Source organism: Odontesthes bonariensis, chromosome 4, assembly GCF_027942865.1.
Source record: "Odontesthes bonariensis isolate fOdoBon6 chromosome 4, fOdoBon6.hap1, whole genome shotgun sequence".
In the NCBI taxonomy this organism is placed as follows: Eukaryota; Metazoa; Chordata; class Actinopteri; order Atheriniformes; family Atherinopsidae; genus Odontesthes; species Odontesthes bonariensis.
The window spans coordinates 14916366-14932621 of NC_134509.1; the positions used below are offsets into that span (position 1 = coordinate 14916366).

Here is a 16256-nt window from a genome sequence, read left to right on the forward strand (position 1 = left end):
CCTTTAGTCCAGCTCATCCAAGACTCATTTGCCACGCACATGATTCATACATCCTAAGCTGTTTGTTTAAAATTTGCCTGCTGAGTTATTCCTAGAAATGGTCTATAATAAGAACAGAAAAGGACATTGTGTGAGAACCTTTCTTAAATCACGAGGGCTTAATCACAGGTGTTAGAACCAGAAAAAAATCTGCAACAATTATCCAACTTAATGCAGTCATCTCCTCATCAAAGTTGCGAGAGAGGGATACTGGCCAGAGCTGAATCCTCCTCCCTCTCGGCTGGGTGTTGGGGCTTTTTCACAGCGCAGGCTGTCCCCCACTCCCTGCTGTTGGACTCCTCCAGGCTGCGTTCTGTTGGCCTGCCGCGTTCTTTCACACCTCGGCCGTGTGTGAGGAGAGCTTCATCCCTCCATCCTTCCATCCTCCAGTCTCCTCCTGCCATGCCTTCCACCCACCCCCAGCGGAGGCGCAGGAGGCTCGTTACCGTGGCAATTAGTGAAAAGCCCAAATTAGCCCTCTTGGCTGTCCACAGGTGACAAAGACACTTTGCATTTCTGCTAATTAGGAAACAGAACAACATGATTAAATGGGGCCTATCAGGAGGAGAGTGGACAAACATGTTCCTCAAATAGCAAAGAGCGATTTATTATTGCATCTGCTGCACAAAATAATGAAGACATCCCTGTAAGGGTTTTCATTTCTGAGGGGGATCATGTTTGTTGGTGATACCGAACACAGCAATGATTTATGTTGCTGTTTTATTAAACTTTGGTTAGTTGAGTAAAGAGTTGTGTTATCATCTGCACATGTCATTGGACAGTCTGTAGACAGGGGCTCAGAACAGAGAGTGCAAGAAAAAGATCAAAAGCTTTTAGATTCCTTTGTCTTCTGCTGTTTGCTTTGCAAAAGTACGCAGAAAACAAGATTTTCTAACAATCCTTGAGGTGACTCGAGAAAAAAGACCTTAACTCATACAGTATTTATTTTTTTCTAAATCTTAGCCACTTCTCGGAGTACTTTTAACTTCAAATTAAAAAGTATTGCACATTGGCTATAATTGAGTAACAGATGGAAAAGTTGTTTTTTTTAAAAGTAAATACATGACAAAGACATTTGGTTCAGATACAGATGTAGTTTACATTCGAGCAAAGTGCATTTTATCATTCCGGACAATCAGTGGTGCTGCACAGTTTGTACTTACCACTGGAATCGCAGATAAATGCTTGTTCTTTGACTTATTTGAGAAATGCTTTCCACATTTTGAATTAAACACCCCTCAAATTAAATTCTTTTTTCAGGTGTTGCATGCTGGGCTTAATCAGTGCTGAGTCTGGCTCTGCGTGTCCAGCCTTCACTTATTACACCACATTAGAGATCATTAATGACAGCAAACTCCCCCTGTGGTCAAACCCAGTGTACTTGGTTGATTTATTCCAGACACAAATCAGGGCAGAAATATGAAACTTCTGCCTTTGGTCTCAACATTTCCAGTAACGATTTACAGTAACGGCAAATAAGCCATCGCAGGGTACCGGTGTTTGTCTTGGTGGTGTTTTTGTTCCCCAACGAGTTTTGTCACCATGGGGAGGTCACAGCCTGTTCTCTGACCCTGACAATGCCAGGCAGCTGAGGTAATGCGAGCGACAGGGCAGTCTGCTGATAGTAGCCATGGCAACAATGACATGACCTCACTCAGGGTTGAACCTAAAGGTCGTTCCTCAGTAGTCCAGGGATGAGTGCTCTAGCTATGTTTCTAATAAATGCTCTCGAGTTTCCCTGCTTGAACACGCATCTTGTATAAATGTGTTCTTTTGCATTTGATTTATATATGTGTACGTAAATGATGGAATAAGGGCTGGTTATTTCTGTTTGCTAAGCTAAATAAATGAAACATAAATTCAGGGTCAACAAGCGCTATTTTTCTTGTATCAGCTCATATTTGGTGTTTTTGTTTGCACTACTTATTAAGATGGTTGCCTACTGTGGCTCAAGAGTTTTTGGGGCTAAATGAGTTTCAGGTGCCTCAGTTAAGGATAGAGCAGACTGGAGAGAAAAGAGCAAACGTCCTTGTGTGCCTTGGGGCTGGACTGTGCATTCTCCAGTTTATTCTTTTTGCTGATTCTTTTTCTCCTTCTCCTGAGTCCTTGCAGGACTTGTCCTGTGCAGGCCACAGGCTGGTTTGGGCTAACGTTAGGCTCAGCCAGTCAGATGTTGCCCTGGGGTAAACAGAAACATCTGTCCCCTGCCCAGCCATGACTGTCGCTGAGTGATAAATCCTGGGGTGGCCGGTGCCAGCGGTGTTCGGCGTGCCACCTGTCCCCCTCCTACACTATATCCACAGCCCAACATTCACACACACACACACACACACACACACACACACACGCACACACGCACACACGCACACACGCACACGCACACACACACACACACACACACACACAGACACACTCTTCACCTTATTTGCACTCATCTGCCTTCCTGACAGTGTGACAGAAGCAGGTGGTTCACTCCCTTTTTGCCCTCTGGCCTTCTATGCTCTCGTCTTCGGTTGGCACATTTGTGCAGGGTGCGAGCAGAGTTGTCGCCTCCGGCAAATACCAATGGAGACATCCCTGGACCAGGTATTTCAGTAGTGGTCTCAGGGAACTCAAAAGATTATCACAGTTGTTTTGTTTAATCAGGCATGGAGTCTGCAGATCAGATAAACAGACTTTCACAGAGGCACATAAAAAAAGTGTGAGAAGACATCAAAAAGAGCAGGAAATTTTAGAAGGTTTGATTTAAAAAAAAAAAAAAAAAAAGATATCTTGTGAGGCTGTTTATGCTGCAACCCATTTGTACTTTTTAAATGAAATTGTCAGACAAAAGAGTGCACACACACAGTACAGTGTTTTCTCACTCTCTGCCATGTCTCCTGTTACCACTTCCTCTCTCACTGCTCAACTACTTTTACTAGTGTGACAGAGGCAGGTGGCCAACTTCCTGCCCTTTGACCTTCAACAGTTTCCCCGCAGTGAGGAGACAGTTAAAACACAGACATGCACACTTCCACATGCACACACAAAGGAGGAGCATAAGTTGCCCTGAGTGAACTGGGGCAGAGGTCTTGCGAAAAGGCACTGGAGGGAAGTGAAGGTCCTTTGACTCAGGGACTAAAGTTATTTTAGTGCCAAACTTGATGGGCTGAACAGTCATCTTTGCCGTGCCAAAACTTCACCTAATCTGAAAGTTAGAGGGATGTACATATTTTAGATGCAGACATGTCCAACTAAACCGTTCAAAAAAACATTAGGAGCGCATTACAGTTGTTTGCTTTTTCCAACTGTGTCATTGATCGTAGTCTGTCTGCTGTGAAGGGCTTCCAGAAACAATGCCCTCCTTTTTTTTATCGTTTCAAGTAGTTACTCGAGTCATACACGATAACTGTACCGTACAGTTTTCAGTGGGTGGTCACACTGCCTCTAAATCATGTTTTATTCCCAGTAATGGATGAGCAAAATTAATTACAAACGAACCTTGCTCTTCATTGTCCCCATCAATGCTCCTGGTATAGCTTAACCATGAGTTTTATTTACAGTGTATCTGAATTATATACAATGATATTCTAGTGTTTTTTTTAAAGCCCAAATTGAATTCAAAGCTGTATTCTTTCGAGATGTACTCTCAGCGTTTGCACATCAGTGTGTGGGAGTTGCATGTTTGTTTTCTGCCTCTATGCATGTGTAAGAAGACCCCTGCTGATTAATGTCACATCATGTTGTAATGGAGTGAGCTGAACATGTTCTGATATCTGTAATGTGTTACCAGTCTCAGCTTGATTTTATTGCCACGGTCTAATAGGATATCACCACTATCACAATTTGGATTAACTTCCATATCACTGCTGCTAAACCAAGTGAGGCTTGTATCTGCGCAGGCACACAAAAGACAGAGAAGAGGGACTGTCTGACAGGGTAGGATGCTCTGGTCGATTAATTTCACATTCAGCACCTCCTTCATAATGTGATGCTTCTGTTTGTCACCACAGCACTTTTCATTATGATCAGTTACAGCTGCTGTTTTTCCTCCTGTGGAGGGGTGGGGAAAACATTTTTGACCCTTTTAAAAATAAGGTACTGATGTCTAAATTTGGATACTTATGTTTTTTAACCAGCCTTGTATGATTCACTTTCCTCTGACGCGCACTCTCATATATAAAGACAGATAGAATGAACCTGAGTGAAGAGGTCTGGCCTCCTTTTGCACACACATTTTCCCCCCCAGCAAGGAGCAGGGAACTATATGCAGAAGAGGCTGCCCTTGCTCTGTGAGTCCTTTGTCTCCCTGCATCCCCAAGCTCCACCTCTCTCCCAGCCAGCCCTCCAATGAGAGAGCCTTCAGGTGTTGACCTTATCGGTGAGGGTCAAAGCCAGGTCAGGGATCTGTTGCTAGGCTACCATCAGATAACTGGCTGGGGCAGGCAACAGTGGGCAGCTCTGTCATTCAGGGCTTGTCATGTAATCTTGTTCATTTGCAGACAATTGTCTGGACCCCAGAAAGGCTATCTGGACCATAATGTTGTAATGAAGCACATTAAAATATTAAAACGAGCCATGCTGAGCATTGGCAGCTTCACTTGGCACAAGCCTTTTTTTAACAGCCATGCCAACTGTCATGCAGTAACATGAACCCCTTAAATACGCTTGTGTGGTTGGCGGTGTTGAAATTTCAGAGTAGTACAGGGAAAAGGGTCGCTTTCACTTGTTTTTTAATTTAGCCTCGTATCAGTTGATGCTATCTGTTTCATGAAATAAAGACTTTTTTTTAATAAGCTCAGATTGCCACATTTTGATGAAACAGATATGCATGAATTTTCATTCAATTGTACTACAATAAAACCGCAGAATAAAAATGTCTGCATGACATGACGTCGCAACCAATTCAATGTCCCGCTGCACTTACCTGCTGTCCGTCAATGAGCAATGAATGAAACATTTGGATTAAACTTAATTTAGCAAAACGATCTATCTATTTTTTTTAAATAACTGAATTATTCCAACTTCATCCCTACCAGTCTGTATACACGGACACATACTTCTATTCCAAATACACAGATGAATATGAGTCACGACTCAATTAGGGGTACAGGTGGGAAGTCATCTTGTTGTTTCCTAACCTACAACCTTTAAATAGAGCACAAAGAGTGCTACAGCAATCTGTTTGAACACAGAGAGGGAGAGGGGAAGGAGGGAGGGAGGGAGGGAATGAGAGGGAGAAAAAGCGAAAAAGAGAGCGAGAGTTGTTGCATCTTCACACCAACATGGTCTGTTCTCCCACTCTGCCATTCCGCCACCTGGACAGCGAGCTATGTGGGAGACTGCGCCACACAGTGATGAACAACACCAAACAGAGCAATTTCTGTTCACACTGCAGGTCATGTGGAGTGAGACGGGTTGACACAGCATCTGTGTCATATCACGGGTTCCTCTTTGGCGACACCTGCATTTTATCATTGTCACCCGCTCAGGCGTTTAGGTTAACTGTCGGGCCTGCGAGAAAGTGGCCTTCAGAGGAGCGAGACCTCAGACAGTTAGACATAAAGAGACATAGATAAGGCACGTGGCAATTTATCCATGCCAGTCCTTGTACTGTAGCTCCAACATGGGATCTCGTCTGTTAGATTGGCGCATTGTGAAAAGAGGTTCTCAGAGTCTGGGCACTTGCCAGCTGACATTCCACTGAGACAAATTGAAAGAGGCTCCGGCAGATTTATCGGGCCATTGGCTCGCCTCAGGAATTCTCTTGTAACATGGCACTCCTGTGAAAGGGATAAAGAAATTAGTGTAAAACAGCCCAGCCAACCCCCTTCTCCCCCACAGCACCCACTTAGATATCTAGAACTAGCCTGTAACCCCCCCTAACACACAAACATACATGCCTCTTTTTTGTATTTTTTATTTTTTTATATAATTGCGAATGGACACAAGATGGATGGGTCTGAGCTTCAGTCCTCTTATTGCTATGAATATTCAAGAGGGTGAGCAAAAGAACATTGCTGTATTCCGGCTGTTGAGTCACAGGTCCTCGGTGGCAGGAAGCACTGCTGGTCAAATGACAGAGGGAGAGAACGAGAGAGAAACACGGAGGGGAGAGAGATATGTGTGTGTGTGGGATTTGAAAGGAACTGCTTCTGGCTGTCTTGGATATTTATTCCCCTGTAAAGCAATGAAGTGTTTGGAGGAAGAGGCCAGATATATCCCTAATGCAGCACTGAGAAGAGTGAGGAGTGTTTCTGAGTGTTCTCTGAAAACGTGTTCCCACCTCTAACCTGTTGTTGTTGAATAGAGGAATTTGATTGACTTATTCCCCATGCTATCAGGAAAACAAGACCATTAACACACAGACCGTGCGACCTTTTGTTTTTTCATTTATATTTTTTAAAATATTCATATGACTATACAGTGTAATCATCACAAGATAACAAGCATTAATCATTAATTACTTGTGTAAGCATCAGCCTTGGAAAACTGCTTCCTGGCTTTGCATACAATAGAGCTCTAATGCCATCCCCCATATCATTTGTCAGCATCTAGAGGTTATCTGCCAAGTTGATGAACAGAGAGATTGGCTATGAAACACAAGGTGTGACAGTATGGCAATATGTTATAGTATGCAGGCAGAGCTCATCAGGAAAGAGAGGACGAGCGGCTTTGTTCCAAATGTCACGATGCATATTTATGGGCGCACTGGAGTGGCTCCTTGTATAAGCACCATTCACCATCTATCAAGCAAAACCACTACAGTGTCTATTTGACAACTTGGTAGGATGGCGTTGTGTGACAAAGTGATCAAGCTGGGCAATCTGCTCATGGCTTGAGTCAAATTTTCTTGTGAAGTTCACTGTCATTTAGACTATAAAGTAAACTGACAAATGTATGACAAATGCACAAGCTGGTTGAATAGCTGCCAGTAAGAAAAATGAAGAAAAATCATTGTCCCCTCCCTGAGTAAATAAATAAATAAACACGCTGGATGTGCCGCGTTCCCTCTTTGTCTCAGATTGAGATAATAAAGAGAAGTATGAGAGGATAAGGCAGCATGGGACAGTGTCAGACAGAAAGAAAGACAGACAGACAGAAAGACAGACAGCCTGATATAAGTAGAGTCTGCAGCATAAGCTCCACTGAGCTCTCTTTCCACTGAGGAGGATCTCAGGAGAGTTGTGTGCTGGCTGGCTGCGCCTGGGCCATTCAGCGCAGGATGGGCAGTCTGACTGTCTGGCTGCTGTGGCACTCCTTGGGGAAAGAACATGGCTCCAGGGCTGTTGCTGATTTGAGATGGTCTCAGGACTAACCCTCAGGGGATACCAACCAGGCTGAATTGGTTCTCTGAACCACTCTTTTCAGAAGCACTGGAGCTTGGTGTCTGTGAAGAGACGGAACAAGAGGAGGGCTTTCATCTTGACTGTGAACAGCTCTGTGGATTTCCTCCAAATTACAGGGAGTGATTACATCCCACCTAGTCTGCCTTGCGCCCAGCCCCTTTACTCGGCATGGGGCCCCTAGGTCGGCCAACCACTGTCAACTTTCAGCTGAGTTATTAAGTGGAAGTTGAGCGCTGTGTCATTGGCATGGAAATAATATGGAGCAAAACCCAAACCGCAGGGACACTCGTTGCACTCTGTGGGCAAAGTACCAATGCATACAAATTTGAACACTTTAGCAGTTACCTACAATGATGAAGAGATTCAGAACGCTTACGGTGGGTGTTCATTTTACTGTTGTACAGATAAATGAACCAGGGGGCAGGCATGGAAAGACTCATAAGAGGTTTGAACAAGTCAGCCATTTAAAACAACCCTTGGTGCAACAAAAGCAACAGATACAAGCATCAAACCATGCAACTGAGGTTTCCAGGCCCCTTTTGCTGGCAGAAAGGTTTCCCATTACTTCCAAGCTATTACCTCCATACAGTAAGGGATTACACAGACGCAAGAACAGGGGTACTCTGTCTACCTATCTTTTTTTTCCTTCTTTTTTTTGAAAACTCCCCCAAGCTTTTCCATTATCTTCTCCATATCAAGCTTGACCTCAAGAGAAAACCTGGCCACAGAAGGGTCAATGAAGTCTAGAATTTCTTCTCATCCTGCACTGCCAACCCCCACCTCTACCTCCCATCCTGAATATTGCTTTAGGATACAAGAGGGATGTGCCCCCTCCTCTTTATTCCTACTCACCTAAAGCCCTCGCCTGCTTCGGTCCAGTCCCCCATTTCCCACCTACAATAGCATCTCCCGTCACCATAATCTTTCTATTTCGCTAGCCCATCCCTCAGGGTTAAGGGGTCTGGAGATGGAGACAGGATTTGTCTGTCAATTGACAGCACTGATGTTGTGGTTTCTGGCTGAGCACTCTTTACTGGATGGCCAGAGCATTTTCTAAGGAATGGGCACTCACTGTTTGTACAGATATTCATGCAAATTTTCTTTCATGTAGTTTTAGAAATGTGTTGTTGTTGTTGTTTTTTTTAAAAGAACACAGATGTCTGTTTCGGCTGAAAACACTGCTGATTTGGGGGAGTTAGTTGTGGACAATAAAACACAAACAACGAGCAGAAAGAGCGCGCAGTGCTCCACGAAGCTGATTGGAACTGCAGATCCTGATGATAATTCTTTGTGGGGTTAGTCATTACAGTCAACCTATTTTGTCTTTTAACACTGCAGTTTGATCAATTTCTTAATTTGGCAGTTTTGATTAAAGCAGCTTTGAATTCAACTTTAAAGTAATGACAAATCAAACCGACACAAAACGTGACAAAGACAAACATTTTCAATGAAACAGAAAACCTGCTCAAAGCAATTTGACACAAAACATCTGCTACCTAAGAACATCTGCCAAAGTGTGATCTTATATTGAAATACCACAAATTGGATTTGGGAAAATGGGCAAATTAGTATAAAAGTGAATAAATGAATAATATACTAATTGTCAGTGATAACAAGGAAGAGTTTGTGCAGTTCACTGGTGACCTGTTTAGGTCAACTAACTAAATAAATGAGTTCAAAGTCATTTACTGAATGAAAAAATATGGCAGTTTTCACAATTAGCAACATAATCAATTGGATTAGCAAAAGGGTGATCTTATGTGAGTATTACTCCAAAAAAAAAAAAAAAAAGTGAAGTGGTACATTCAATAAAAACAACAGGGAAACTGAACGTTTTGAGTTAAAGCAAATATCTGTATATCTTTATTTTAGAGTCTCAAAACGTTGTCATTACAAATTAAATGGGATTTGTGAAAATTCTGCATTCACAGCTGGTTAAATCAAAAGTGCCATTTCAGCACATATGAGCCAAATGATTTGGGATGCGTTTTTTTTGTAGTTTATTTATTAAATGGTCACTATAAGGACTGAAATGCAAGAGAAGAAAGTGCTCAAATGTTAATTTGACGCTCTCAAATTTCCATACATCGCAAAGAAAATAAAACTTATATATACTAAGCCAGAATTATTAAAACCAGAGAGGAGACACTTTCTGTGACATACAATAAAACATTTTCTGCCTTCACATTTGGTCAAACTAGATTACCCTCCCCCCAAAAAAATATGCTACAGATTAACTGTATTCTTTGTTTCATTTTCTGACGATAGTTATCGTTACTAATGTTCATGATGTCTTTTCACACATTCTTTTGACAATACACAAAATAGTTCAGATGCTGACAGTCACCTGTCAACTCTGATTTGAACCCAGCAGCAAAGACAAAGTCTTCTAATGCTTTTGCACTTATCTGTTTCAGGGTAGGGAAAAAAAAAAAAGGCTTGGCAATTCAGATGTGTACTCCCACACACTTTAATTTTAAATAATTCATACGCAGCAGAATGTGTGACCATCATTGACATGCAATCTGCGATAATATAGGACGTGATATTAACCACGATTTTAGATCACAGTGTCACTGATTACAATTAACCCCAATTTCAGCTAACTTATATGAGGAGGTTTTTTTTTGCTGCTTACAGTAAAAACACACTTAACTCAGAACCCCTGGATACCTTAATTTGTCTTTGAAAGCTCGCTTCAAAAACAATTTCTCGTTGCCTGCGTAGTTACAAAGCAGCACATTAGAAGATCTGCCCCTCATAAGCACGGAGGATACAGCCTTGGCTCTATTTTTAAGATTTATTTTAGCCACAAAGTTATCAGCCTGGAATAATACTGTATTATTATTACATCACTGGTTTTATTGTGTTAAGCAACCAAATGATGGGTAGTTACATTTGGCTCATTCAAGAACAGAAGTGCATGACAAGGATATTTCAAGTAGGAAAAAACACTTTTTTAATACAGCCGAAGCTGTGTTGTGATAACAAAGGACAAATGAATATAAGTGCACAGAGGTCATTTTTTGAGAGCCAAAGATATAAAGTGTGTTTATTTCTTTTTTCCTTCCAAATCTTTTTCTTCAAAGCAAGCAACAACAAAAGGAGCAGTGGACAAGGGGAAGAAAAAAAAAAAATCTTCATTGAATATTCATTAACTGGTGCCTAGGTGTATACACGGCTCTTAACCACTCTTGTTTATGACTTAAGGACTTGTAGTACTGACCTTAGTTTAACACAGCAGCAGATACCAAATTAACCTCTAGCCTCCACAGGGCTAGCCATGCCCTGCTAACAAGCAACCTGTCTAGACACACAAGAAGTACTTTATGATTCCACCTTTCTCAATCCCCCCTCTTTCTCTCCGTGTCCCTTTCTTTTTCTCTCCACTAACACGTCCCGGCACCTCCGCCCGCCCTCTATCCTCTTCTATCTTTCACCTCACCCTTTCATCCCTGTTTACCCCCCTACACCATTTTTCATGTACCTCCCAAGCTGTGCAGTGTTTGGGTCATGCTCCCAACAACCAGGACTTATCAAGGGATAGACTTTTTCCTATTCTCCACAACACAGCTTACCAGTAGCATAATAATTGGATTTAAAAAGACTTGAACCATCTATTACATACAAAAAAAAAATCTAAATCATATTGAAACTGCTTTTGGATTTTTGTCTTGTGTAGATGGAGAGTTTATAACCTGTGAGATAACCCTTTCTTTTCTCTTCCTTGACAAAGAATGGTAAAAAAAACTTTATAGTCTTTCGTTTAATTGCATTGTTATGTCTATAAAGGCTTATTGTAATTTTCCCAGCACTATGTGATGTATTTCTTCACTGTTTTTCACCAACCAACAACACAAATCTCAAAACACTTAAATGTTCTATTATCCTGTGAGTGAAAAGTAAAAAAAGTCTTCCCATTTCAGGAGTTTGAATTAGGAATTTTCTTTTCAAATTTTGGTTGAAAAAACACTAAAATGATTGATTATCAAAACAAGCGGAAAATAATTATTCTGTACAGTAACTTTCCAACCATGTTCTCCTTGCTCGTTGACAACTCCGACTTCACCCAGTGCCTTGAATCAGAATCTGTCCAGCAGCACCGAGTTTGTGGAAGCTACACTATAAAAACTCTGCATACAGAAACAAAGCGACAAAGTCTCCTGTCTGATAATGAGATACAGAGCCTGCTGTGTGGTTGCATTGAGTGAATGACCTTGACCTCACAATATACCATGAGATGTTCTTATTTGGTGCAGCATAAATTGAACTGCATTTAAATTACTTGGATGTCCATGAAACAATGGTCCTTCCATCTCTCTAGTTACATTTGTAATGTGCCACATTGAATCACTGTACGAAACTTGACATTTTGTTTCAGTGAATCTCGCCAAGACATTTCAGTAACTCTTTACCTTAAAGCCTGTTTTTCTTAAAGTCGTAATTGAGGTAACTCCAACGTTTCAAAGTATAATTTGATAGTAAATATCTCTATGTGACAACGATCTATTGATCTGAATATCAAGTTATACAAATGTAAAATACTCACTTCCAAATTCTAAAACATCCGGGATTTGATCACAGTTTATTCTAATTTATTTATTTAATTCTGAGAATGAGTCTTAAACACAATGACATATGCTATACTCTCAAACTAGGGAAGACATACCAGCTTTATCGGTACTAATGCGCCTTTAGATGTTTGTCCTCACGCAGTTTCCGTATGGTAAACGTCTGTGATTGGTTAATCACTGCAGCACGCCGAACACAATTGTTTGGAGACCGTGGGTAAGTGAAATGCTAACAAACTCGTAGCTCCTGCTATTAAAGTCAAAAGGCTTTTAATTAGCCATATACTACGGTTCGCTTTGATACCGCAATACCTATACAATGTAGTTAAAAGTTGAATTAACCTCCTACATTGTTAGATGTTAGCAGACTCTGAAGAGTTATCGATTAGCTCGTTAGCTGCGTTAGCAGTTGCCGTCAACGTTACTCATTTGCTCTGAGTACTCTGTCTATTATTATCACGTTGTTTCAAATAAAACTATGAGATATTTATTTGTATTGTATATTCGACTGAAATTAAATACTCTAGTTTAATAAATGAATCGAACACCATCGATCATGAGGGAATTAGCTTGTACGATGCTAATGTAGCTTATTGCCATGACTGCTACTGCAACACTTTGTGCTTCATCTTCTCAGATCGCAGCCAAGATGAGTCTTCGAAAGCAAACCCCGAGTGACTTCCTGAAGCAGATAATTGGTAGACCTGTGGTGGTCAAACTGAACTCTGGTGTCGATTACAGAGGTAATGAAACTAGTAGGCCATAGCCTAATGTTTTCTGTACGATGATCTAGAAAGGAGAATTGAATGAAAGCCACTTCTCGTGTTTGTCAATGTGCAGGTGTTCTGGCCTGTCTGGATGGATACATGAATATTGCCATTGAGCAGACTGAGGAGTATGTCAATGGACAGCTCAAGAACAAGTATGGGGATGCCTTTTTGAGAGGAAACAATGGTAAGATTTTACATTTTGGGACTTAAAAGTTTGAGGCACTGCTAGCCTTAATGATGATCACTGTGGTACTCTAGGACAACCTGCCCTAAAATTTCCTTTATGTATACATGTTCTTAATGTTAAAGTATAGGCTTTCTGTATACATATTAAGTATTGCATAGCCAGACATAAAAACTGATATCATAGATAGTTATGGGATTACAAGTTCCATAATAGCCCCCATCTGTATGAAAACTACATGCAAAACTACGTTGGAGAATGTCAGATAGCATCTTTACACACATGCAATTGAGACAATGTGAAAGTATAAAGAATTGCACACTTGGACTCAATAAGTAAAATGATCTACTCTCCTTCAGCAATGTGTACCGCCGTTAATATTTTAATACACCGACTGCCTGAGGGATCATAGAAGCACAAAATTTACATTTATTGTCATCATTTTGTTATAAATAATCATTGCAAATGAAAAATGTCTGTTTAAAGAGAAAACTACTCTACGAATATCAAATGGTTCAATAAATTTAAACGTCTATTAGCCAAGAAATGTTGAATAAGCCTTACCTTTAGCAGAACATAAACTTGTGAGCATACAAAGCGGTTGGTTAAAACCCTCCAGGCCATTATCTGAGCTGGTTCAGATGCAGTTGTGTGGGAGAGTGCACGCTGCTGTTGTAAGATGTTCCTATTTCTTTTTAAACTATTATTTATTCATTCTCTCTTAACTTGAGTGGGAACCTTCAGAGAGGGTAGTAGGCATGGCACAGTGCAACAAACATGCAGTCGTCAAGAAAACATTTGCATATTATTTCTTTCTTCCTGCATGACATTTTCTGATGTAATGGGTTCGCTGCGTCGCGTCTTTATAGACTGTGATTGGGCAGATGGGACACTCGCATTCAATTGCAGTTTCTTTCTCTTAAGATGTGTATTTTATACGTTTTACCGATAGTTGATTTTTAAAAAGTTTGCATCTCTTGTAGTAAATCCGACAAATATGAAAAATATTGTCACTGGCCATCTGAAGATGTTATCAGTCGTGGGGCTCAGCTTAGAAGTCATTTGATCTGGATTTAATTTGTTTTGCTAGGATTTTTTTTTCTTCTTAGATTCAGCTTTCGTTGAGGTGTGCCCGCTCAGGCAGCTTTTCATTTAGATTCTTCTACATGTATCTTTATGGTGTTTATCTACACAGGCTTCATTCATTGCAGAAATATTATGGTGTTTCTTGGTATAACTTCTGGAGACCAGGAGGCAGTGACACAAAAGTCTTAATCAGACTTCATCACGTGCTCTGTTAAGTGATTAATCAGTCCACCGATAAATTGGGGTTTATTATATGCTACTTTGAGGTAGTTGTCATCGGATCAGTATTTAACAGCATAGTTCACCAATTATTTAATCTGGCTGGTAAACAAAGAAATTTGCATTAGTCTGCATGCTGTGAATGATTTCAGTGAAAGATGCAATTTTGAACATTTGGATTCTGAAGAATGGAGCTATTGGATCTTCTTGGAGGGTCTTGAGTTTTTATATATTTGAAGAAGATTTTAAAGTTATGAGCAGACCCAGAAAATAGTTATGATTTTTGTCGTAGAGACTTTCAAATAACCAAAAAAAAAATGGTTTACGCTTGTTTAATCCCTTTATATAAGTCCCCATTAAATTTAATCTCTCAGCATCAGTTTATTATAAGGACCTTGTGGGTAGAGCTGGTTTAATCAGTCCTTGATTCCCCATAAGACTCAGAACCGCTGCTTTTTTTGTTGAACCGTGGTCCTCATCTTCCTCTCTTCTTCTACATTTTCCAGACACGATTCAGGTACTGTATCTGCTGTGTGATTCAATCGTGAATGTGAATCATGCAGGCCAGTGGAGTTTGGTCTCTCGATAGAACTATTTTAGTCACAGTGGGGCAGGTGGATGAATTTAGGTTTAGGTATGAGCAGCAGTCAGACATACCTGTCTTGTTTTTCAGCCTGTGCCCAGTGTGACCAGAGCAAATCAACTCAACAATTTACCTTTAAGTCGGTCAGTCAGTGCTTTCCCACAGATAACTTATTTTTGGTCAATCATAGTAAGTGAAGGGTGGGCTGTCTTCAAAGAGTGTTGAGCATCAAGAGTCGGATGTTGTATAAAACACTGTATTTCGGAGCCAGCCCTCAGTTCCATACTTTTTTGCTGCGGTGAATTTGATTTGGCTTGGTCACTAATTAAATTGTTTACGTAGGGCAACCCACCAGGAATGTTGTGTGATGTAAAATAGACTGAATTTAATGTGGAATAATGCATCTTCCTGCGTTAGCAATCACTCAAAGCTTTAACATCTTTAATCTTGACCGACTTCTGAAAAACTGTGACTGTACGTCAGTTAGTCACAAAAGATAAAATGCACAAACTAATGCTTTGTCCTCATTTGTTCTTCTCTCCCTCACAGTTCTGTACATCAGTACCCAGAAAAGGAAGATGTAGTGAAGATCATTTGGGTTTCACTGTCATCTTTTTATTTTTATTTTTTTGGTGATGTTTCAGAAGATTACTGTTTAAAGTTTTTGGTTCTGTAAAGCCTGAAGAAGTTTTTTTTATTTTGTAAAAGTGGAAGAAGTTAATAAATTGTGAGTTTTGATTTAAGTCTCATTTGGTGAGCGCTTGCTTGTAACGAAGACATTGATTCAAACGTGCATATATTGTACCTCAGCCAGGCAGTAATGAACAATTTAAACAGCAACGGTTTATCCCTAAAGTTATTTAGATGGAAGAAAAAAAAGATGAAATTCATTTGATTTAACTTTATGGCAGTCAGGATTCCACAATGCTGGTTCAGCTTCTTTTCATTTTTCTGGCTGAATAACTCACTCAGTTTATTCCTGGAGCACTACAAATCGAACACTCTTTTCCTGCAAGCTTCCAAGTGGATCAGAGCAACATTTGTCAGTCCTAATATATGCTAATTTTGTCATTAATCTTAATGCAGCTGGCTTTCAGACACCAGAAACGAATGGCTCATGTGAAAATGTTCTCATCGTTAGACGTTTTTTTTACGATTTCAGATTAAAACTTTCTCTAAATCAAAGCTCTTCTTTGATTCTCATTCAGCTTTTTGATTTTCAAGGAAAAACATTAATGACATTAAAAGTTTTCCTCCACCTCAATTGTTGGATAGTGAGAAAATGTTCCCGTAATGTTATTTAAGGGTTTGCTGATATCCGCCAGAATAAATTGAGCAGCTTTAGCCAATGACCGAACACTCTGACATACAGATGTAACTTGTTGCTCATTTCAGTAACACAACCGCAGACTGATTCGATATCTATCTTCAGAGAATTTTCTTCTTTCTTGCAGACAATGCAAATGCATATTGGTA

At 40.4% G+C, this 16256-nt stretch overlaps 1 protein-coding gene across 1 annotated transcript; it reads left to right on the plus strand.

The window, feature by feature from the left end:
* Positions 1-12087: 12087 nt before the first annotated feature.
* On the plus strand, positions 12088-15523 carry lsm6 (LSM6 homolog, U6 small nuclear RNA and mRNA degradation associated). The gene is made up of 4 exons (XM_075464437.1): positions 12088-12155; positions 12576-12681; positions 12779-12892; positions 15330-15523. Exons 2-4 carry the CDS (start codon positions 12588-12590, stop codon positions 15362-15364), a joined length of 243 nt encoding a protein of 80 aa, XP_075320552.1. The 5' UTR covers positions 12088-12155; positions 12576-12587; the 3' UTR covers positions 15365-15523.
* The last annotated feature ends 733 nt before the right edge of the window (positions 15524-16256 follow it).

Coding starts and splice junctions, on each gene's coding strand:
- lsm6 (XM_075464437.1), top strand. CDS start 12,588: ATGAGTCTTCGAAAGCAAACCCCGAGTGACTTCCTGAAGCAGATAATT. Junction 12,682..12,778: donor CTCTGGTGTCGATTACAGAG/GTAATGAAACTA, acceptor GTCAATGTGCAG/GTGTTCTGGCCTGTCTGGAT. Junction 12,893..15,329: donor CTTTTTGAGAGGAAACAATG/GTAAGATTTTAC, acceptor TCTCCCTCACAG/TTCTGTACATCAGTACCCAG.